The 25,471-nt window shown below is 45.5% G+C and overlaps 1 protein-coding gene across 8 annotated transcripts in view; it reads right to left on the reverse strand.

The window, feature by feature from the left end:
- sema3c (sema domain, immunoglobulin domain (Ig), short basic domain, secreted, (semaphorin) 3C) overlaps positions 1-25,471 on the reverse strand; it is a 383,309-nt gene that overhangs the window by 164,092 nt on the left and 193,746 nt on the right. For 6 of the 8 annotated variants that reach the window (XM_072471390.1, XM_072471387.1, XM_072471391.1 and 3 more), the window contains one exon: positions 13,524-13,663. In XM_072471390.1, coding sequence (XP_072327491.1) covers positions 13,524-13,626 — 103 coding nt within the window. In that variant the 5' untranslated portion in view covers positions 13,627-13,663. Of the gene's footprint in view, positions 1-13,523; positions 13,664-23,117; positions 23,383-25,471 lie in introns of those variants that run through there. The other 2 variants (XM_072471386.1, XM_072471394.1) reach the window with 2 other exon arrangements.

The raw sequence follows: 25,471 nt of genomic DNA on the forward strand, positions 1-25,471 counted from the left end.
AGAATCCAACCCCAGAGCTCTGAGCATGAGAGATTGATCAATCTCATGGAGAAATGTCAGCAGCAACACTTGGGAGTGAATGCAAGACCAGTGATTTGGTCAGAAAAGCCTTCCTCAGTGATCTGGGTCAGTCTGCTCAGAGTATAAGTGTTGACATCCATGGGAAACATGAGGAGCTGTATACCCTTAACATGAAGGTCGCACTGTTGGTACATCAATAGCTGGAATAGGCAACCGTTAGCACCAGCAGCCAGTCCCATCAATTCCACCTGAAGGGTACTTTGTAGGCGACTGCAAGAGCAAAGGGCACCATCTCACTTAGAGCATTAATGCATTTACTGTGATTACATATCTCACATTGTATTTTGCACATTTGAGCACTTCTTTAATATATTTACTGCACTTGTACATGACTTGTGTATGTTTATACACTAGAGAGCTCAAGAAGAATGGTAATGTGGCAAAATGGCCAACAGCCTGAAAGGCTAGGCCAGATACAGAATTGGACAATCTAAGTTAAACAGGAGCCAACAGCTTGAGCCGCCAGGTCTGATGGGAATTCTGACAGGTCAAATAAACACAGCCACTGGTCAGACGTGAACAAGGGCAAGTCTGGGCTTGTCCTGGAAGCTGGGACCAGAGGTGCTCAACCTTGACCAAATAAAAACAGCATTTTGTTTGTTGGCCAGTATCGGCCAGATTCAATGGCGCCTGAACACCAGATATGGAAAGGGCTACACTTGAGAGTGGACTCCTAGGGGGTTCCTGGCATCTTCCATATATGGAATTGGCAATTCCATTGGGTGTTGTGACCACCCCGTCCCCCACCGGTTGCCTAATTGGCTGGAAGCCAGGGAACTTTCCAGTAGGGCGCAAAAGAAAGAAGGGAGATGGTATAAGAAGAGTCACCTGGAAGCCACCCCCAGCAAAGATTCCACCCCCAGTGAAGACTATATCCTAGTGAAGAGAAGACACAGCAATGACAGAAGAGGATGTGTGAGACCAACCTTTGCGAAGAAGACCCTGAGTTCACAGGCAAGATCATCGGAATTGGCAGAGCTCAGCGGAATCGCACCCGGCGGAGCAGCTTGGTCAAGCTCAATTGCATGGGCAGTATCAGAGTCTCAGACAGACAAGTTTGTTTAAGGAATTAGAGTTGTTGTGTGAAAAGAGTTTGGATAATAAGATTCTGTAATAAAATTGGGTTGAACCATAAATCCACTCTTGTCCTTTGATCGTCTCATGAGTAAGGGCATCTGGGTAAATGGATTTTTAATATAAACTGGTCAAAGTGTCTAACATTTCAGACGACAGTAACATTATGAAGGTGGTTCTAACCAGTAACAATGAGGGCAGAATGCTGAGATCCATGTCATCTTCCTGTAAGGAGGAGCATAGTTTTCAGCAGATTTGTGATGCTTCGGAGAGCTTCTTCCTTCTCTGCTGTACCATATAAGATTCCCAAGGTCAAAACCTCAAGCATTGAGATGTTCCTTGAATCTTTTATTGTCCATCCAAGCTTGATTTTAAGGGAGGTTCAATTATCAGTGTAATAACACCAATAATGGATCTACGTTGGTGGCTGAAATAGCTGAGGGAGCTGGGAACGCATTAGTATGAAGGAGTCGCAGCAGTTATCACAGGGAATCTTGCACACATATGAAGGAAAACCTTGAGGTGGTCACAAACCACCTGCACGTTTATTGAGTGGAAGTACATCTGGTTGACAAAGGTATGGCGACATGGGTGCAATCCATAACACCCTGTACCTGAGGGAAGCCTGCTAATTGGGCAAAGGCCATGGCTCTCTACATTTGAGATGCCAACAGATGTGTGCTGTTGACTGGGAAATACCAGATTAGTTTCCTGATGATTCCTGAAAAGATCCTGAGGCACAGGATCTGAGAGTGACGGTTACCTTCACAACTTTGGCTGGGCTTGGGGGGGATGGGGGGGGTGCAATGGGTTGTGGGTCGAGTTGCTGTTGGACCATGCAGCCCATGTCTGTCACATTTCATGGCTTAACCTCGGTCACATTAGGCACTGATTCTGTCATATTGAGGTAGCGTGTGCTAGATCTGTACATCCTTCCAACAGGGGAGAACATAGTTTTCCTCCCTCATCTCCTCTTCCAACTTCCTGGTGCGCGGACAGCTGCCTCTTCCTCCTAACCTTCTGCCCTCCCTCTGGCCTCAGGCTTCTCACAGTGACTGGCTTCTGTGGCCTCTATATGCGAGGGTGTCATATCCAACTTGTATATCCACTAGACATGCTATACTCCCTTCTCCAGCACAAAGTTCTTCCTGGCACCAGGGCAAGTGAAACAGTAGGAACAAAAATAATTGACCTGTGAGACCTGGAACCCCATCCTCCTACTCCCTCGGGTTAAGGGAAGACAGTTGGAATTTGTTTTATGTCACTTCTGGGTCTGTGATTAACGTCTTTAAGAAAATTCCTTAGGGGGACCCTACTTCGCCAGAGGGTTATCTCTGACTATCCAAGGAAATACACTAAGTTCAGATTTGATCTTACCAGGTCAACTCTGCACACACTTTGGGTTCCACGCTCTTTAGCTACCACAGTCTGACGAGAGCTGTTGATTTAAATGACTAGCTGCCTCTGTAAAATGAGCATGTGTGCAAAACATGGCCCGTCTCCATTCCCACCCCCACAAAAATGGAAATTTGGGGGAGGAACGTTGGATTTTCAGGCAGTTCTGCTATTTCGCCTGTGTTGGAGAGGGTCAGCATTGTGGTGGAAATCTGCACCTTTGTTAAAACAGAGGTGATGATTATTTTGATGCAAGCTGCAACATTAAATCGGTGCATTTTTTTTGAAGGAAACATTCTAATTCTCAAGTTCTTGTTATTCCCTCTATATCCCATGCTTCATCCGTAGAATCTTCTCACATGAGTTGAGTTTGAGTTTGAGCTTGCTCTCGTGTGGTCTTACTCAACAATTCCTTGTGTAAAAGCTGAGCAGTCATTGTGTGTTCTGTGGAGGAGGAAGTTCTTAAACAATACATTGGACGTTGAATCTGCTGACCTTTGGTAACCTTGCACTCTAGTGCAGGCAAACAAGATTCCTTTCACTCAGAAGTGTGGGTGAGTGCATCAATACCTTCCGATTACTTTCGCTAACCAAGAGTTGGAAGCTATTATACCAATGCGTAATGCGATTAGTCCCTTTGACATTGTTGACATTTTGAATGAGCGGAACGGAGGAGCGGGGTTGAAAGTGATCCAGACCTGTCCAAGCTAACTGCCGGTTTTTGATGCCAAAATCAATTGCGTCGAAGTCACAATTTCTATGTGAAATGCATGGTTGATGCTCTTATGATTATTTCTTTGCCTTGGTCAAATTCCTCTCAGTGCTTTACTTATACAAGTGTTTGAACAGCTAATGTCCACGTTGAAATAGTACAAGGAGAAATTTGATGCAAAGTGGTTGAAATTAGTGATGATCCCAATTTCTCCACTTAGAGAAGTGGATGAGAGAAAAGAATGAACTGATCTCTTGTTTGCAAGAAACCACAGTGACGAGGCTGAATGACAGGAAACAAGTAACTTGAACACATTGGGTCTGAATTATTGCAATAGAAAACTGAACCAAAATAGTCCTTAGCAAGAAGTACATGTGGGATCCAGGAAAATAAACAAACAGAATGTGTGAAAATTCTTGATTCTATAATTCCACCTTTGCCCCATTGGTTCCATTCTGATTTCAGCCTGGGGTTATAATCATGTGCATACAGCTCAAGAAGTAAATAAAATGTGATGCACTTTATATCATTGTATTTATCTGTTGTTACTGATTTACTATTTTTCCCCAAACTGGCGATACTTTATGAAGTACTTTTGCACCAAATAAAAAATCTCTAACTTTCAGGGAGAATGCTGTCCCAGCATTGCAAAGTGCAGTTTAGAAATAAGTTTCAAAACTAACGGTGAAGCGTTAGGAATACTGACATGGCACTTTAAATGCGCAGGAGATTTATGTATTTCACCAGATTTGATTTTTAATGCAGCAGGAAATCTATAAAGGTCTACAGGCCATGAATTAGCACTCTTCACAGAGAATTGTTTTTAAGTTGCCTCAGTCTTCCTGTAACCATCTGCTTGTCACAGGAACCTAAGAATATAGAAAAAGAATTAGACCATTTTGCTGAAAAATAAAAAGATTGATTTTCATTTCAGATTGGCAAGATGTAATGAGTGAATGCCACAGGGATCAGTGCGTGGGCCTCAGCTATTTACAATTCATATCAATGATTTGGATGAAGGGACTGAAGGTATGGTTACGGAATTTGCGGATGACACCAAGATAGGCAGGAAAGTAATGTTGTGAAGAGGACATAAGCAGCGGAATTCTCCGTCGGCGGGATCCTCCTGTCTCTGCCGGAAGTGCACCTACATGAGGTGGCCACAATGAGAAACCCCATTCTCCGGCTTGGGGGAGCCATGCCACGGAAAACATGGCTGGCGGACCGGAGATTCCCACTGCCGGTCCGGGGGGTGCTGAGGGGCACACCGGAAAACGCGGCTGGCGGACCAGAGAATCCCGCCCCTTAGTCTGCAAAGGATTTGTGGGCAAAAATTTGGCATATGGACTGTAACATGGGGAAATGTTAACTTTGAAAGGAAGAATAAAAAAGCCGCACAGTATTTAAATGGGGAGAGATTGCAGGGCTCTGCAGAACAGAGGGATTGGAGTGTCCAGATATATGAGTGACAAAAGGCTAGTATGCAGGTACAGCAAATGATTAGGAAGGCAACTGAAATGTTGTTGTTTATTGCAAGAGGAATGAATATTAAAATTGGGAAGTTTTGCTACAATTGTACAGGGCATTTGTGAGACCACATCTGGAGCAGTGTGTAGAGTTTTGGTCTCCTTATTTAAGAAAGGACATACTTGCATTAGAAGCTGTTCAGTGAAGGCCCACATGACTGATTCTGGGGTGAAGGGGTAATCGTATGAGGAAAGGTTGGACAGGCTGGGCTTCTATCCTTTGGAGTTTAAAAACATTCATAGAAAATAGAAGCAGGAGAAGGCCATTTGGCCCTTCGAGCCTGTTCCACCATTCATTATGGCTGATCAGCAAGTTCAATACCTTGATCTAGACATTCGCACATATCCCGTGATCCCTTAACCCCCAAGAGCTATAGAAGAATGAGAAATGATCTTATTGAAACATGTAAGATCCCATTGAGGTGGATGCTGAGGGGCTCTTTCCCTTGTGGAAGAGACTAAAACCAGGGGATGCAGTTTAAAAATACAGGGTTTCCTATTTAAGATGGAGATGAGAAGAATTTTTTCCTCTCAGTCTATGGAATTCTCAGATGGAATGAGTCTATGGAATTCTCTTCCCCAGAGAGCGATGGAGGCAGGGTCACTGAATATTTTTAAGGCGGAGGTAGATACCGTCTTGGCTGACAAGGGACTCGAAGGGTACAGGTGATAGGCAGGAAAGTGGAGACTGAAATCAGATCAACCGTGTTCCTATCAAATGGCAGAGCAGGCTCGAGGGGCTTGCAAAACTCAATCTGAATATTTGATCTTAGAATCATAGAATTTACAGTACAGAAGGAGGCCATTCGGCCCATCGAGTCTGCACCAGTCCTTGGAAAGAGCACACTACTCAAGCACACCCCTCCACCCTATCCCCGTAACCCCACTTAATCTTTTTGGACACTAAGGGCAATTTTAGCATGGCCAATCCACCTAACCTGCACATCTTTGGACAGTGGGAGGAAACCAGAGCACCCACACAGACACAGCGAGAACGTGCAGACTCTGCACAGACAATGACCCAAGCCGGGAATCAAACCTGAGACCCTAGAGATGCAAAGCGACTGCGCTAACCACTGTGCTACCGTACTGATCTTGTGAAATTCGACTGTTAAATCCAGGGCTTAAGACCAAAAGGTCCTGCATTTACTCAAGTCTGCATCCTGGAGGAGAGGCTGTTGGAAAATGGGAATCAGAGCTGCACTCATTAGCACTGCTAGACTCCATTTCTATTCTTTGCGGGTAATCCCTCCCTGACAGGTGCCATCCCATACGCAAGTTGAATGTTTTAAATATTGTGCACTTCCAATTAGGACACACTCATCTCATTTAACTACACATTCAGATTGTAAATAACTTTAAACGCCTGCCTTTTCAGGGTGGTAGTGGGTGAGCTAATTGATTAATGGTGAAACTGAGAAAAAATCATGGAGTTTGTGTGACCCTTGACTATTTTTTCCCCACTAATTTAATGTTTGTCTAGAAATTAAACTGTGCCATACTTACAAAAGCCCTGTGAATTGACAAATGCATTTAGAGAAACAAATGGGCACATGGTAATGTAAAGCAGATCTGTTTTAACATTGGCTGTTCAAGCGCTAATGGCAACATTATTCATTCGGTAACAGTGCACCATTACAGAGTTACAAAGAGCCTGGGAACGGCTTGCCGTTTAGAAAATCATGCAGCCTTGTGAAATAATCATTAAGAATGGCTGCACAGGCTTTTAAAACGGGTTCTACTTCACGAACCAAGGAAAGCGATTATATTTGTGACATGCGCAATTATTCTCATCGGCACTTTTATAGAACTATGGCAAATTAAACTATAGACAGAGGGCCACCTGCAGTTGCATCATTGTGAGGAACACCTGGCAGTGGTACAATTGAAAACCATTTGGGCGTTCTGCAGAGTTATGAAGCTTGGCATTGACAAATGCCCCCACATTTACTGCTGGTCTTTTTCCTTTACTATTTACAAAGCTCTGCAAATTGCACCTGTTTACTCTTTACTGACTGAATATGATTCAATTACAAAACTGTACATTTGTTGGAGAGATGAATAGGAACCGAACAAGTGATTTTAACACATAACCATCACACAGTTCTACATACCTCCAGCTCCTGTTTCAGCAATAATCTTTATTAGCACATGTATTATGCCTGCTGTAATGTTTTGAGAGTATCGGTTGTATTGTGGTATAGTTTAAATGGTGAAACAATGTTCATCCAATCATAGAATCATACATTGAAGAGTACATTATTTGATCCAGGGAGTCTGCATCGGCGTTTTCAAAGAAATAACAATACAGATAGTCGCTCTCCCCTGCTCTTTCCCCTTTATACCTACATTGATTTTCCCCTTCAATATTTATGAAGTTTCCTACTGAAAACCACTATTGAACTTATATCCACCTTCCTATCAGGCAGTGCATTCCCAATCCTAAGAACTCGTGCCAGTAAGATTTTCCTGATGTCAGTTTTGCTTCTTTTGCGGGTCACCTTCAAATTCACACCTTTTAAAGAAAAATACTGCAGCTGTGGAGGCTGGTGGAGACAGTGGCACGTCATAAACCAGTCGGACTTAGCCTGTGGAGGCAGGTCCAGGCAGTGGCAAGTCATGAACCAGTGGCAGCATCTGTGGAGAGAGAGACAGAGTTGACGTTGCGAGTCTGTGTGACGCTGAGAAGATTTGCAACATTAATTCAGTTTCTCTCTCCACAGATGCTGCTAGACCTGCTGAGTTCATCCAGCATTTTCTGTTTTTATTTTAAATTCATCCCCTCTGGTTATCGATTGGAAACTGTTTCTCTTTATTTATCATCCCAAGCTACATGATATTATAAAGTTTTATCAAATCTCCTTTTGGTTTTCCCTGCTCTCACGAAAAACCACCTCAACTTGTTCAGTCATAGAGTCATAGGGGGTCAGCGAGCTCCTTGAGGGAGGAGGAAGGGATGGGGCCCAGGTGGTTAGCACTGCTGCCTCACAGCGCCAGGGACCCGGGTTCAATTCCAGACTTGGGTGACTGTCTGTGGAATTTGCACCTTCTCCCCATGTCTGCGTGGGTTTCCTCCGGGTGCTCCGTTTTCCTCCCACAGTCCAAAGATGTGCAGGTTAGGTGGATTGGACATCCTAAATTGCCCCTTAGTGCCCAGGGATGTGCAGGTTACAGCGTCATGGCGCAGGGGGCGAGACAAGCAACAAGCCTCCTCAAATCCTGATATGCAATCTGGGGGAGCACTGTTACGACCCCTTGGGCTAGTCTGCAGTCAATTCCAGCTCCACTTGACCCAGTGTCGCAACACAACTGAAGTTAACTCAAAATACCCAAAGTCTTTGGCTGCCCAATAACTACAGTCACCAGGTTTGTAAATTTAAACACAATTAACTTTTATTATAAACTGTAACTATAATTAAATAGGCAGCAAATACAACTGGTTAACAACTATCTAATTTCTAAACCTGCCTCCCCGTTTAACTCGTCCCACCCTCTCCACACACACAGGACAAACAAACAGGGGAAAGAGGATCGTAAAAAAAAGGATAAATGTCTTTGTTTCAGATGAATATCTTCCAGTTAGATTCTTCCTTCAGTCTAGGCCTACAGTCGGGCGATACCTTTGGCTTAAGTCTTACTGTTATTTTGCACTGTAGTTGCACAGCAATAGCAGGCAGCCAGCATTCGAGAGAGAGTCCGCTTCTTCTTCCAGGGTCTCGAGTCTTCTCAGCAAATGCAGAAACAGCAGGCAGGAGACATTTGAGAGAGAGAGAGAGAACAATATAGCTTCTCGTCTCAAGAGACCGGAAACTTTCTGCTGGGTCCTCTGAAAGGCCCACCTGGCAGGACTCAATCACTGTCTGTTGCCTGGCAGGATACTGTCCCTGGCCAATCCATTGACCACCAACCAACCAATCGAACTGGAACTCACCATTATTTTGGGTTCCATAAAGTCTGGATTCTGCTGTTCAAAATCTGAAACCCCATAGCACAGTGTACTATTTTGAAACGTTTGAGTTCCTCATTTCTTCTGCTCGGCTGAGAGGGATGTCTCCATTAAAAATCCATGGACCAAAAAGGGTGGGGTGAAAGGCTAAGGGGAAGTTGGGGTGAAAGGTTAAGGAGAAGTTAGGGTGAAAGACTAAGGAGAAGTTGGGGTGAAAGGTTAAGGGGAAGGTGGGGAGGAGGGCTATGGGACAGAAGGGACTGAGGGCAGGGGGGGTGGTGCTGGCGATGGAGTTGCTGGTCTTTTGGCCTCCTAGTCGACAAATTGGGAGCTGCTAAGGTTCTCCCTGGTTCTACAGCCCTGAAGGACTTGTTCCTGGTGCTGTCAAGCCAGCTCCGGGTCCTCGTCTGGCTCACCCTGGACACCATCATTGCCCAATGAGGCCTGCAGTTCCTCCCCCTCCTCCAGCATGTTGTCCCTCTGCTGTGCAATGCTGTGCAGGATGCAGCAGACCACCACAGTGCACAACACCCTCTGGGGACTCCATTATAGCTACAGAAATGCATGTCTGTTCCCCTAACTAATGAATCATTTATCATTATCACTTCTTCCTTCTTCCTCCTTTCCTGTATAGTCAGGCCACCTGTGGTGCCAGAAGCTTGGCTCTGACTGTACTCCCTTGAGGAACCAGCACTCTCACCAACTTCCAAAATGGAAAAGCGATTTGAGAGTGGGACCCCAGGTTACTCCAGCACAACCTGCCTGTTTCTATTGGACTGCCTGGTGGTCACCTTGCTTTCCTCCAGTCCCTTGCGCTGAGGTGTGACCCATGTAACCGTAACACCCCTAGAACTATTCGAGTTAATCTCTTCTGTGCCCTCTCTGAAGGTTGACTTTAAGACGTAAATCAAGGTCAGATTTCTTCGATACTCATAACCCTCTTCGTGATCGCGATTGAACCCCTTCTTTCATCGATTGCCAAATACCTAGAATGCTAGCTCTGACCATGTTGGCAAATCGCTAAAACTTTGCAGCAAATGAAAAGTGAGCAATAGCCTCCAGTGAGAAAGTCACTCCAACTTTCCGAGGGTGAAATGATATCTTGCAGTTTGCTATGGGTGTGTTTTAGAGGAGCAATGTCACAGAAAACGTTTGCAATTAAAATCAAGGTAATAAACTGCTGGTTTCAAGTTTGTTGAATTGAACTTAGTAACAACATTTACAATTATCTCAATACGCATCAATCGTTCATTACAGTGAATTACAGTGACTGCTGCAATGTAGGCAATTGGTCACCCACTCTGTTACCACTGAAATCAAGTTAAATAAGGAGCCTACCAGCAGGTAAGTGATCCCCTTCAAGGGTAGTGGCATATTTACATTATCTAATACATCACCTGCTGGCTGGCTCAGCGCAATTGACTGTCTTCCTGCAGAGGTGAGCTGAAGTGTGCTGCCTGTCTGGTGCCTGTGACATGAAATGAAACTCATACCCAAATTTAACTGGGGCTGTCAGTATGAACCTGTGGGGAAGCTGCTCTGCTGACTTTGCACCCGTTTTGGGTTCAATTTCTCAACCACAGGCACTAATCATTTGAGTCACAGAACACAGGGATGTCAGGGTAGCACGACATTCGCACTCACGTTCAGCAAATTCTGCTGTGTTCTCAACATCTTCAAGTTTGCCAGCTCAGATTTCTCCCAAATGACAGAAGGGCTGGAAATGTCACTCTGCAGGAGTTCAGTCGAGCAGAGTTTGTTGATGGCCCCATAACGGACATTTGCTGAATGCCTCTGTATTGGTCGTTCTGACACAAATGGCAGGTCCAAACAGCAAGTGGACATAACACTGAATCCTCAAATACCTCCACGATATTTATTTCATGAGTGTTTTACATTGCGTCAATGAGAGGAACATTTTACATTCCTTCCAATGTATTATTTTAGCCAACAACTCAACTGATCGTGAAAAATGTGGTAGTCTTGCATTGAAACTACTTCATGAAAAAATCATAATGGCTTCATACTGATTGCATTCCTGACTCTGAGTCGGAACGTATAGGGTTCCAACCCCACTCTGCATCTCTGGTGAGCTGGGGTCAGAGTTCCAGCTCTGAATTCTGGATTGACAATCAATGGGATACCTGAGTTTGGTGGGTGTTAGTTTTCCCACATCAGTGCCATCTTATGAGTTGTTTCAGCTGATAAAACCCTCTTTTTGTACAACAGCAGGTATAAAGAAGGTTCTGATGAAGAAAGTAGCATTTGACTTTGTGGCCGATCAGATTGGTAACCAGTTTGCAAATTCCTCTACTCTTTCTTATTACTCTCCAAGGAAAGAGTCCAAAGGTACAAAAACAACTTCTTCAGCATGAGCCGGACAACTGAACGTATTTGGGCAGAGTGCAACGTGTTTCGTTATTTTAATTTTTGCCCAATTGTTTTCAACCTCTTGCATCTATTGTGCCTTCCTTCGGCCGAAGATTGGAATGGTCCAATCTCACTAAGCTCTCTACCGCCGCCGCCAATGACATATCACCATGAGTTGTGCTGTTAAAAGAAACAACCATCACCATCCACCTCCCCCGAGAGTTTCCCCTCCTCCTTCAGAGTCCTAGTAATTGGTGATATAATTGCTCCCAAAAATACAAGAAAACCTTGCAAATAAAAACCAGTCAGATCAGGATCTGAACTCTGGTTTCCTCCCTCCACTTCACTGAGACATCAATGTCCTCTTGCTGCCACTTTCAGGTCACTCAATTAAAATTGTCCCTCTTTCATTGTTGTGTCAGACATGTTGAATGTGAAAAAAAAGATGCTTCAATAGAAGTAGGTAAATTCTTGTCTCGAATACAAAATAAATACACGTCTTCCCTTCATTTCTAAATTGCAATTCAGCTCAGGGGTGAAATTCTCCGGTATCGGCGCGATGTCCGCTGACTGGCGCCCAAAACGGCGCAAATCAGTCGGGCATTGCGCCGCCCCAAAGGTGCGGAATGCTCCGCACCTTGGGGGGCCGAGCCCCAATCTTAAGGGACTAGGCCCGCGCCGGATGAATTTCCGCCCCGCCAGCTGGCGGGAAAGGCCTTTGGTGCCCCGCCAGCTGGTGCGGAAATGACATCTCCGGGCGGCGCATGCGCGGGAGCGTTAGCGGCCGCTGACGGCATTCCCGCGCATGCGCAGTGGAGGGAGTCTCTTCCGCCTCGGCCATGGTGGAGACCGTGGCGAAGGCGGAAGGGAAAGAGTGCCCCCACGGCACAGGCCCGCCCGCGGATCGGTGGGCCCCGATCGCGGGCCAGGCCACCGTGGGGGCACCCCCGGGGCCAGATCGCACCGCGGGACGCAGGACCCCGGAGCCCGCCCGCGCCGCCTTGGCCTGCCGGTAAGGTAGGTGGTTTAATTTACGCCGGCGGAACAGGCATTTTAGCGCCGGGACTTCGGCCCATCCGGGCCAGAGAATCGCGGGGGGGGGCCGCCAACCGGCGCGGCGCGATTCCCGCCCCTGCCGAATCGCCGGTGCCGGAGAATTCGGCAACCGGCGGGGGCGGGATTCACGCCAGCCCCCAGCGATTCTCCGACCCGGCGGGGGGTCGGAGAATCTCGCCCCAGATGGTCTATTCCACCACTTAACGCACAGATTTTCTCAACTGCACAGAATAAAATTCCCCAAAATACAAAGGTGCAATTAATTTTTTTGTTGAAGTGAATATGAGATCTGATCAAAGAGACAAATCATTTAAAATGTTGATGCTGTTTAAAATGGTCTTTCTTTAACAGACAATCCCTTTACGACACACTTAGCTCCTAATCAGCCAACATCAGGGGCGAGATTCTCCGACCCCCCCGCTGGGTCGGAGAATCGCCGGGGGCTGGCGTGAATCCCGCCCCCGCCGGTTGCCGAATTCTCCGGCACCGGAGATTCGGTGGGGGCGGGAATCGTGCCGCGCCAGTTGGCGGGCCCCCTCTAGTGATTCTCCGGCCCGGATGGGCCGAAGTCCCGCTGCTGGAATGCCTGTCCCGCCGGCGTGGATTAAACCACCTCTCTTACCGGCGGGACAAGGCGGCGCGGGCGGGCTCCAGGGTCCTGGGGGGGGCGCGGGGCAATCTGGCCCCAGGGGGTGCCCCCACGGTGGCCTGGCCCGCGATCGGGGCTCACCGATCCGCAGGCGGGCCTGTGCCGTGGGGGCACTCTTTTCCTTCCGCCTTCGCCACGGTCTCCACCATGGCAGAGACGGAAGAGACTCCCTCCACAGTGCATGCGCGGGGATGCCGTGAGCGGCCGCAACGCTCCTGCGCATGCGCCGCCCGGCAATGTCATTTCCCGCCAGCTGGCGGGGCACCAAAGGCCTTTTCCACCAGCTGGCGGGGCGGAAATCAGTCCGGCGCCGGCCTAGCCCCTCAAGGTTAGGGCTCGGCCCCCCAAGATGCGGAGGATTCCGCACCTTTGGGGCGGCGCGATGCCGGACTGATTAGCGCCGCTTTTGACGCCGGTCGGCGGACATCGCGCCGATACTGGAGAATTTCGCCCCTGATCTGTCGATAGGCTTAAGAACTTTCTTACTTGCTTACAAAAAAAGGACTCTGTATGAGACGTCCGCGGACAATTTGACCTCAGTAACTTCCACAGAAGTGTAATCACAGCTGCGTCTATTCCACATCACGCAGACACACCTTTCTTTTAGTTTCTTTCACAATCTTTCTGCTTTGCTGACGAAAAGCCAAACTCATCAGGAAGTAGATATTCAACAGTGTGGAAGGTTGGAATTTATATTTTCAATGTTGCACTTACCTTCAAATGTGAGGTGCACACGTGGCAAGGTCTGCTGATGGCTGATCATTTTTCTGGACTCCAGAAAGATTCCCAGGACCACAAGAAGAAATAATTTGGCCATTTTGCGAGCAATCAATATTCTGTTCGATCAGAATAAGCTGCAGAAAATTCAAGAGAGAACTGTTACACAGATATTTTAAAAACATGCCCATTCTGTTGTGAGACAATCGAGAATAATGTATTAATTTTAATTCACCAAAAAAATTGGTGTCCTCCAAACAATTGCTTTCCATTTTTGTTAGGGAGGGCATAAGTGAGTTGCCAGCTTGGGATCAGATTGGAAGAGTTTACAATTTTATGAATACATTGAAAATGACCGACTTTGGTTGAATGTTCTCCGAAACCTTGCCTGAGTTTCTGCACATGAAAGTGTATCAGATTGAAGCAATCAACATTTTTATCATTGCGGCTGTCAATTTACACCTCCGTAACCTTGCCTGACTTTGTTCCTGTCTCAGCTGATGAAAGCATGCCTTTGTTACTTCTGGACTCAACTAGTCCAACACACTGCTGCCTGCTCTCCCATATTCTACCCTCTCGTTATCCAAAACGTTGCTGCTCATGTCTAAACTCATACCAAATCCTGCCTCCTTTAATTCACCCTGTCCTCACTGACCTATGGTTCCCGGTCAAGCAATTTTTTTTCACTTTCAGATTCTCATCCTTGTTTTCAAATGTCTCCATCGCCTTGCCCCTCTTGAGCTCTGTAGACTTTTCCAGCTCCACAACCCTCCAAGGTATCCGGCCTCCTCGTATTCTGTCCTTTTGTGCATCCTGGATCGTTGTTCCACTGTTGGTGACTGTACCTTGAATTGCCTTGGTCCCGATCTCAGGAATATTCTTGTTACACATCTCCACCTCTCTACCTCTGCTCCAAGGGGAAGTGGGAGCACCGGAAGATTCCGTTGGCGGAAAGGGCTGGAAATTCCCACCCATAATGTAAGTTGCTGTTTATTAACTGAATTAAAATAATAAAAGGATAATAGTCGTGTCATTCAGGTTCCATGTTTGTACATGGAGAGCTAGTTACCAACAAGTTGGCATGTCTGTCACTATATATTGCCCACATTGGACCCTGTCCCATTCCACACAGCTTAATGAAGCCAAAATTAACTTGATTCAGCCAAAGCGCCATTATCTCCAGTTTAGAAATCAATTCTCGCCTGTGTTATTCTGTCAGTCTTATAGTGAAATGACCATTCCAGCTGTTTGCCATCTTCATTGTATATGGACAGGGTCCACTCCTGGGAAAACCTTTTAGGAATGAACATTGTTTCCATCGACCACACCAGTGGTGGGATCCTGTGTGTGAAAAATGTAAACACTTTCTAGTTTTCTGGCTTGGAGGGATAAATATTTGCTCTTTGATATGGTGTTTAGTGCATATAACCACCACCTGCTTTAACCATCATGGCATTCATGCTAACATTAATTATTTTATAAATCTTTATCTATGAACCTCTTTGTTCGTATGGACATACGTTTTTAGCTGTCTATTAGTGGCACACAGAACTCCAACGGCCACGCTGCACCCGAAAAGCAGCTTGCTGCGCGTTGCATGGCTGATAAAAGTCGGGAGACCCTGCTCCCAGGATCTACCCGGTTTGCAACGCTTTGCGAGATCTAATGCGATCTTTCGAGATGGGAAACATGTGGCTAAACGCTCTCGCTATGGGACTTTGTTCCCAATTAGTTGAATCGCGCCCAGAGTGTTCTTAATAAATGTTACTTTTCCCCATTAAAACTAATTGCTGAAGTGAAGCAATATTAATGATAAAAGCTCTTTGGAGTGATTCAAATGCAAAAGTAAAGCCTTTAAGTATAATGAAAAGAGAAATATGAAAGAACATTTTAGAGTAATAGTGTTTAGGAAGCTGACTGAATATAAGAAGGATTGAAAAGGTCCTGGTTAATCACAATTGGATGCTTCGATCACAGAGCATTGAATTTACATTGAAGACAGCATATGGCAAGCTGCCATATACAAAATCATGATTTACAACTCAATATCCGATTACATCCATTTGTTGTACATGAAAAATTTGCAAATGAATGTTTTAGAAACATTAGTGCTGGAGTACAAAAACTGCAATCAATATGAAATCCACAGATCATCAATTAATTATTTTGTGCTGCCCAACAATTGCCTTATTTCTAGTCTTTTATCGCCAGGGCATTCTATTTGCATGTTGCAAAGCACGGCATCGATAGTGAATCCTCAGTTGATTTCTCAGATTGATACTGGATCTGCGTTTACATCAAGGAGGCAAATATGCATTTGTATTATCTTGTAAGATAGATTTGGGCATCACATGGCTAATTCTATGACCCTGACCTTCCAAATGGGGAGTTGTGTTCACAGGTGGCTCAGGTCACAGGAAGTCATCCTGATTCTGGAATTCATGGTTCCCGTGGGTTCCCTTGGATTGCAGGATCACAAATATTTCCCATATTGTCGCATCCTTAGCATTACAAAATACTAAAATATCTTTGCGTCGACACAAGTGTTTTATTTCTATTGGGAAAACTAGGGGAGGACAAAGGCCTTCAGTGAAGGGCATCACCAGAGTAGAAAGCGAAGGGTACATCAGAAATTGTGATAAGGAAGTAGCAAACTTGTCATATTAATGTCATGTCAATTTGTGACACTGCTAAAGTATAACAGATGGCTGGGAACGTGTTCCAAGGCTGTGCTATTATCTTGCAGCTGGGATTCTGTTACAATGTTTATGAAAACTCATCTGAATCCCAAGAGTATGTTAAAACATATCTGCAGATTTATTTCTGCTATACACACACACACACATACACGTTCATGTCTTCAGTTAGCACAGATACATTTTCTCTACATCTGCCAATTTGACACTATGATAGTTGCTAGGATTTTCCAAGCACCTGCCTGGTTGCCGGTTTTTTAAAAAATGTAAGAGCGAACTGTTTTTCCTGCTCTCCTGCACCCCTCTCCACATCATACCACCAGTGGATCAATGGACAAAGTTATTACCATGTTGATTCTAAAACCAGAAAGATCCTAGTGTCAATCTTTGTGCTGAATTTATCAATTCTTAGTTGGGACGGCAGTAAAAGTGCTACAATTGGTCTCAATACCCCTCGGCTGAGCAGACCGGATCTAGCTGATTTATGTTCATAATTTCTCACGAATGATAACACAATGGGTTATCATGTGGTTTTACTAGAAAAGAAAATGTGAGATATTTTCACACGGCAGGAAAAGAGTGTCTTACTCAAACTTAATGCATGCTTTGTTCTGTATAAAGTCAGCAACACTGTAAAATGGAAACAGTATGTGTTTCAAAGACTGGAACTTCTGATATCCTTTTGTGAAGTTTCCCTTCCCCAGCAGAAGGCGCCTTTAGCAGAAACAGGGGAACAGTCTGAAAGATGGCATTTCTGTGATTACCCCAAGCACATGCTGCGATTTGATTTGCTGGTGGAAGATGAATTGGAGGTTGGAGACGGAAGACAAGCTGATCGTTCAAGTTTTGAATCTCCCACCACCCACTCCCTTTCCCTGAGATACTATTTCATCTGACAGCTTGAGAACTGAGAAACCTCAACATTCTGCAGTAGTAGATGAACATAAATGACAGATTGTTTGGGCCTCAGGCTCATAGCCATCTGTCTTGCTGTAGATGCTCAGTTACCTGTGATACTGGGTTGCTATAGAAATGTTAACCATCACCTGCAGAACTTCCAGATCTGCCTCAAATACTCAATTTTGTTGTTAATGAAACAACTAATCAACGGTGTTCTCCAAACTCTCATTTAGCCAACTTGAACTAGAAGGTTAATTTTTTTATATAAGTCACAGACAACAATGTATGCGGCATACATATTAATAGGAGTTACACCATATCAACTTATCTTTGGCCCAGTCGATGGCAATGATGATGATTATCATATCAATGATTGATTTACCAAGTAATACCACTCGCATTAAAAATGCACCTTAATATCTATGGGTAGGTGTCTGAGTAAATTAGTCCCTGATATAATTTTGTTACACCTTACAGCATATTGTTGAGCAAACCTTGGAGTTTTTTTTAACCATTGTCCTTCTTTCACGGCTTAGCACTATGGTATTCTTCAAGTTCAAATTAGAGTTTGCTCGACAGATACTATCCATATAGAAAGATTGCTGTGTTTTGCATTCTAACCCACAGGCTATTGTGACCAGCTAGTATATATCAGGCTGATACCACCCACGTTAAAATGCACAGAATTACTTTTCTGCGCAGTCAGAAAATTATCAGGCAAGTCAAATTTTATGTGTTGGCTTCAGAATTGACCTTACCTTCAGCAACTGGACAAGTGGAATTTAAACTAAATGAAACCATTTTGAAACAATGCCCATTTGTAGACAAAGTGGATTTTTACTCTCTCAAATATGGAATATTCAGTGTAAAATGTGTTGCATGGCAGCACGGTAGCACAGTGGTTTGTACGGTTGCTGCACAGCCCCAGGGTCGCAGCTTCAATTCACATCTTGGGTCACTGTCTGTGCAGTGTCTGCACATTCTCCCCATGTCTGCATGGATTTCCTCCAGATGCTCCGGTTTCCTCCCATGGTCCAAAGATGTGCAGGTTAGGTGGATTGGCTTTGCTAAATTGCCCCTAGTGTCCAAAAGAGGTTAGGTGGGGTTAGGGGGATAGGGTGGAGGTGTAGGAACATGGTGGAGGTGTGGGCTTAGGTAGGGTGCTCTTTCCAAGGGCCAGTGCCGACTCGATGGGCCGAATGGCCTCCTTCTGCACTGTAAATTCTATGATTCTCTGAGAATACCCATCTTTGTATAATATGTAATTTCCATTGCTAATCATTACAGAGCTATAACTGACTTAAATATATTGTTGGACGTGCATATTTTGCTACAGAAATCATCTTCGTACCAGAATTACTTCAACTAAGCTCATGGCTAATAATTTGGTGCATTTTTAACACTTTATGATCAACACCGGGGGCGAGATTCTCCGACCCCCCAGCCGGGTCGGAGAATTGCCGAGGGCAGGCGTGAATCCCGCCCCCGCCGGTTGCCGAATTCTCAGGCACCGGATATTCGGCGGGGGCGGGAATCGCACCGCGCCGGTTGGCGGGCCCCCCCGCGATTCTCCGGCCCGGATGGGCTGAAGTCCCGCTGCTAAAATGCCTGTCCCGCCGGCGTAGGTTAAACCACCTACCTTACCGGCGGGACAAGGTGGCGCGGGTGGGCTCCAGGGTCCTGGGGGGGGGGGGGGGGGGCGTGGGGTGATCTGGCTCCGGGGGGTGCCCCCACGGTGGCCATGGCGGAGGCGGAAGAGACTCCCTCCACTGCGCATGCGCAGGGATGCCGTCAGCGGCCGCTAACGCTCCCGCACATGCGCCGCCCGGAGATGTCATTTCCGCGCCAGCTGGCGGGGCACCAAAGGCTTTTTCCGCCAGCTGGCGGGGCGGAAATTAGTCCGGCGCGGGCCTAGCCCCTTAAGGTTGGGGCATTCCGCACCTTTGGGGCGGTGCGATGCCCGACTGATTTGCGCCGTTTGGGGCGCCAGTCGGCGGACATCGCGCCGATACCGGAGAATTTCACCCCATATGTTACATTGCAATATAAATGAGTCCACAGATAAAAGAGAACCAATTTTGAAACTTTTCAATGAACTAACCTTAACTAAGTCTACCAAGCTGGGCTCAAATGCAACTAATACTGAAAATATAACCATGACCAAGAACATAAGGTATAAGTCGAAGAAGAGAATGATGTTTAATCTGGTTTGATACTTATTAATAGCCACATGAAATTCCATTTATCACCATTCATAACCAAATCTAACACATAAGCACCAAGTTATTACATCCAATGAACAGAGTAAAGTGCAAGAGTGAAATAATTTACTGTAGTGCACGGTAACTTTAAAATATGAACCAGCAAAAGAAAGAACAAATCTTTTGAGATAGATAATCAGAAAACACTTTGTTGGTAAAGTTTGCAGATGTCATGCATTTTACAAGGAACGGCAGAGGCAGTTAAATTGGAGGCAGTGCATGCCAGAACAATAAAGCTGATACCAAGTGTCAGGAACAGACTGAAAAGACTTGGATTTTTTAATCCCGCATCTGAAAGGTGATCCTATATCGGAATAAGAGGTTGCTAAGGCCATTGAAAACGTTAGCCTGGCTGTCCTCATCCGTAATTATCTTGTAACTCTGTGAAGAATTGGACAATGCTCTTGCTCAGCCTTGTGTATTAAATGTGGATAATTTCCCCTTGACACTCCGTTAAATTTGCTCGTAAAAATAAATCCAGGCACAAGTGGCAGCAGAATGCCCTTCACTATCTGCCATAACACCTTGGCGAGCAGAAGAAATTTGACACAGCAGAAAGGATATTTTCTGTACAAAACAGAAACGATTGCATATTGAGAGTCTGAAAGGACATTTAAAAAGTCAAGAGCTTTTTCAATGCAGTATTCGATTGAAGAACTCTTATGATATTATCAGGTTATTGTTTAATCTCAGATATTTTTGGTGCTTGACTGTTGTGACTTTTGACATCAACTGAGAATAAACTGCACCCTCACCCTACAAGTTCCTGCGTATTATTATGCAAGGTGACGATGTACTTTGCCAATTACGGTAATCCACAGCAGTACATGCAACAATTTTTGTGATTGGTTAGACTTTTTTTATTCATTTAGATGTTTCATGTAATTTTGTTGAAACAAGGTTGTACATTTGGGAAATATCTTAGTCTGCTAATTGATTAAATTTAGAAAAATGTCAAGATTGGTTGTGAAATGTTTCAAACCGATTTTGTCACACTGTGCAGTAACCCACGGACAAAAATATTGATTTAGATTTGAAGAAATGCTCAAGTCAGATCTAAACTATTTGAAAAATGGCATGCAGCAAATTTAACCATTAGCCCATGGGAATTGCTAGGGAAATTTGTGTCTCCAGGGACATATCAGTACCACCTTCACATGTATAATACTGGAAACAATATTATTGACACAATAAGTGTTTTTGAGAGATAAAGCATAACTTAGCTGTGCTAATATTCATTCTAAATTTATTGATCTCCTATATTATTGAGACACAAGTATAAGAGAATAACATTAGATGTGCTTTACTATATCCATGTCACATGTATCTTATGATATGCATCCATTTTGTATCAATCCACACCCTCTGTTCCCCAACATGCTGAACCTTCCCAAGGTTTCACCGACCAGTTCTGCATCTCCCTCGTGCGTTTTCTCTGACCAGTTTCTCTGGGACACAGATCCTGCTACCTTGGCCTCAATACTACTGACTCGCCGATTAATCAACATTCCATGCTGCCACTATAGTGACTGACATATTAATGGTTCCCACTTCACTAGTACAGTCACCTCCTTGTCAAAACATGCATCATCACTCTTCCTCATAAAACCCATCCTAGTCCTTGCAAACTATGGCCCCATCTCCAAAAGCTCTTTCTCTTCCAAGGCCCCTGAATGAGGTGTCACCTCCAAAATCTGTGTACCACGTTCCTGCAATTCCATGTTTGAAATTATCCAATCAGATTTCTATCCCTGGGAGAACACTAAAATGGCTCTAACAGAGTCACGTGACGAGTGCTTCTAGCCAGCTGTTTCCCAGTACTCACAGCGCCGCTAAATATCACGCTATCTCTCGGGACTTTGTTGCAATCCGGGGCCTCAGCAGGGAATGCCACACTGAGTCCGCACAGTCCTGTTTCCTCCACTGAGGAGCTCCTCTCACCAGAACTCCTCAGTGCAGGAAGAGATCGGGACGCCACTTTTAAATGGTGCCCTGATCTCTCGACCCCTCAATGCGATCCCCCCCAGAGTCCCAACTCACCTATAAGGGGGTCCTCGGGCCTCCTGTACCCCACATCACATGAGCAGGGCACCCCAGGCCCAATGCCTGGTGCGGACACCCAGACTGGCACCCAGGTGGCTCTGCCAGGGCACCAGATTGGCAGTGCCAAGGTGCCCATCTGGCATTGGCAATGTGAGAGTGTCACTCTGCCACATGGCAATCACCTGGGGGCCTCCGATCCCCTGGGGGACTCCCCAAGTGCCATTCTGTCCAGTCCCCGTTTCTGAGGACCAGCACTGAATGGCCTCGCCTGTGGCCCCCCATGCAAAGGGGTTAGATCCCAGGGTTTCGATAGATCAGGTACATATTAGAGTGAGACTAGCTGTCCCATTTTAATATGCAGATTTGCCAAATAGTGATCCCGCACAGACATCTCACGATGCGGTGTTGAGCCGCGTAGATCCCGGAAGAGGGATCTCCCAGAATCTACCGGCCGCATTGCCCTGCCATTCGGGTGCAATACAGCCGGTAGATCGCGCCTATGGAAAATCGCTGCAGGAGTAAGCCATCCAGTCCTTAAAGCCTGCTCCATCATTCATTATGATCATGACTGGCCGCAGGAATCCCTCGCATTCCTCGAAGAGCATAAAGTTACATGGCGAAGGACTGGGAATCGCTTCCTGATCTGCGCTCCCAGCGGAAGTGAAAATCAGGTGCAGTGCAGCTTCGGAAAGAGAACATCTCCCAAATGGAGAATTTTGTCCTATTTCTTATTGCTAAAGCATTAATTAATCTCTCCTCATCAATGTTTTAAGACATAAAATTATAGAAAGACAAAATAGGGATTTATTTTAAAAACCTACAATGTTTGGAAATGAGAGTGAGATTTTATGGTGCAAAAAGGAATCAAAACGGACTGTCTGTCAGTTGTGAATGCCCACCTGACTGTTACTGTGCAAAGCCAAATGAAGCTGACACAGGATTCTGAATGATGGCATTTTCTGCCATTCAGCGAGAGATTGATGGACGGCAGAATTACACCACCGCAGATTTCTATAATTTGCCTGTGCATTGAAGAAGTGCACCGCGCTATACAGAGGCTTGTAATATCTATGAAGCGCTACAAACATTTTGGAACATAGCAATGATCAATATCCACACCTGAAGAATTAGTTATAAAATTCTAATAAATTTCTAATAAATTTCAACAATCTAAACATTATATGAATTGGATTCTATATTATATCTTAATTATCATAAAACTTCAATCTCGTGTCTGGCCTCTATGGCATAAATACAACTAAAGACACAAAGGGCGGGATTCTCCAGTTCCCCTGCTACGTGTTTCTCGGCCATGTGTTCGCTGGTGGCGGGATTCTATTTTCCCGATGCTTGTCAATAGGATTTCCTACTGTCACCACCCCATACCGCTGCGAAACCCGCTGGCGGGGGTGCACTCCCGCTAAGAAAAGTGAATCGCAACGACTGGAGAATTCCGCCCAAAGAATACTGATTTTTACCACTCTCCAACAAACCTAAGTTAAAAAGTAAAAGTGCTGATGTTGGTTAAGTATGAACTATTATTTAGCTTGCACACTAAAATCCCGATTTAATATTACTAAATAGTCAAACTTGTCATTGCAAATTTTCTTATCTGGAGCATATCAATGACGCATGCTTTTTTTCCGTGCACACATTTCTAAATCACAAAACAATATAGAATCAGTACCTACCTATAATCAGTCAGAGGCGTATTCAGCAGAAAACTGTTTTGAATGACTGACGACTGGTTGAATTGTAGTTAATCAGTTCAAATGTTGAACAATTGGCCAGTGCATGATTTGTTTAACACCTCGTTGGGAACCTCATTGCCTTCCTGCTCCCCACCAATATAAAAGGTTTTCCTCAAACTGTTCCTTAAGATCCCTGTGACAGCTGAAACATACGCTCGTGCTCCTCACTGTCAGAGCAAATAACAAGGCTGCAGTCAAGGCGCTGTCTGACTGGGGAGGGACCCAAAGCAAACTGTAGGTCTCCAATTACATTGAGCACAGTGAAATCTGCTCAACTGCCCGTTTCGCGAATCCTGCAGCTCACCCCATATGGGATTGCATGATTAGCAAAACATGATGTGCTGCTTGTAAATAATAATCAGATGATGTCCTCATTGCTGAAATATACTGTTGGAAATTATAACATAACAGGATATACTGTGTGCCTCTGAACATAAAGTAGGCAGTGACTGTTTTTATCCGCTCCTAATCAACCTTTCCTTTACAGAGATACAAAGCCTTACACACGAGCAGTAGAGAGCACTGTCTGGGGAAAAGCATCAGCTCTTTTAAGGCAAAGACAAGATATGTGATTAAAAGGAATAGAAGTTCACATTTCAAACAATTACACTAACTAGTAGTCGACTACCAGTACTATCGTAGCCTCCAGTTTATGGTACAGGACACACAACTCAGAGGTCACACATCCATCTTCCGGTCCAGAGTCCATCCATGGAGCAGGGGGAACCGCGCTCGCGTTTCTTCTTCCAAAAGATACAGACAGAGATCTCTGTGATCAGCAACCTGAAGGAAGAAGATAGCTTGGTAACAGCGGGCGGAATTTTGTTGAGGTGCCGTGATCTTGCCTGCTGGCTGGAGAGCTGGTGAGAGAGCCCCACGGCTTATTTTTTCAGATTGCCCTCCTAACCACAAGCCAATTGACAATGGCGAGGCCAGATGCAAGCTTTCCCGTGGAATCCATACCCTGGGGGTGGCAGTCTTACCTCCCGAGAGTTGCCTGCAGTTCCGGTGCTCAGCAGTGCCACTGGAGAAGCTGTGGATGTTGTCGGAAGTTCAGGAGTCCCAAGATCACAGAGCGACCCAGGCCACAGGTAAGTAGTGGGGGTGCGGTTTCAGAAATGGGCATCAGCAGGAAGGGCAGGGGGATGCTCTCAGTGCACCCCCCCCCCCCCCCCCCATTCCCAATATCCAGTCCCACAATCAGGCACCAGCCACCCACCCCTGGGGGTGACAAGCAGGCCACACAGTTTTACCAGTTGTACATGCTTCATGGTGATAGCCTGTTTGGGCTAATCCCAACAGATCAGGATGAGGCCCGTAAATGGTCATTATTTGGCCCCTTAAGGGCCTCAATTGGCAAGTGGTGGGAAGGTCGACCATGGGCCTTCCCACCTGAAACTTAATTTTGGCGGAGAGAGGAAGATGTCGGGTACAGGTTCGCCACCATCCCACCATCCCCACCCTCCAAGCTAACCTCCAGAGAGTGCAGAATATTCCACCCATAATCACAGCGTGACATACTAAGGCTCAGCACATCCTTTTATGTTGGACTGTATCTTGTGAAGCCTACAGATAGCATGGCTTCCCAGTCCTTCCTGTCCCCTATCATGGAGGCCTCCTATGTCGGTCGAGGAAAGGTTTGGACAAAGCGTTAACTTTGGATGAGCTGACTGAGGCTTTCAAACCCTTTGAGATAAAATAAGTTCCTAGAACCAAAGACTTATGGCTGATTTCTATTTGACAATCTGGGACTGGATCAATACAGAGCTGTATGTAAGTATAGGCTCAGGCTGGCTACAGGTTAGAATCAATGAAGAAAAGCATTATGACCCTAATCTACAAGTGAAAAGGGAGTGGGAGGAAGTCAGAAACTGCCCAATCAGTTTGGACCAGAACAGAAAAGGCCTTAAAAATTGTACATCTGCATGATGAATGTCTTCCTGAGCTGTCTGATCAATTCTGACATCAGGCAGAGCTGTCCTCTCTCCCTTGTCCAGTTCGTGTTTTGTCGAACCTTCTACCAAGTCTGTCAGGAATGATGCGCACATGGACAATCCCAGGCAGTGGAGATGTGCAGCTCAAAGCCTTCCTGTTCATAGATGATATCACCATTGTTTGCTTGAATCTGTCATCAGTGAGCATCTACAACCAGTTTGAACTGGTCTCGGGAGCCAAAGCAAACCCAAAGCATGAGGGCGGTCATGTTCTTTGGCTGACCAATCCTTCACTGTCAGGGCAGGCTGCCTGAAGGTGCTTGGGATTTGGCTCGGAGGGGCTGGGGCAAGTGCCAAAAA

The sequence above is a fragment of the Scyliorhinus torazame genome, chromosome 13, assembly GCF_047496885.1.
Source record: "Scyliorhinus torazame isolate Kashiwa2021f chromosome 13, sScyTor2.1, whole genome shotgun sequence".
Classification (NCBI taxonomy): Eukaryota; Metazoa; Chordata; class Chondrichthyes; order Carcharhiniformes; family Scyliorhinidae; genus Scyliorhinus; species Scyliorhinus torazame.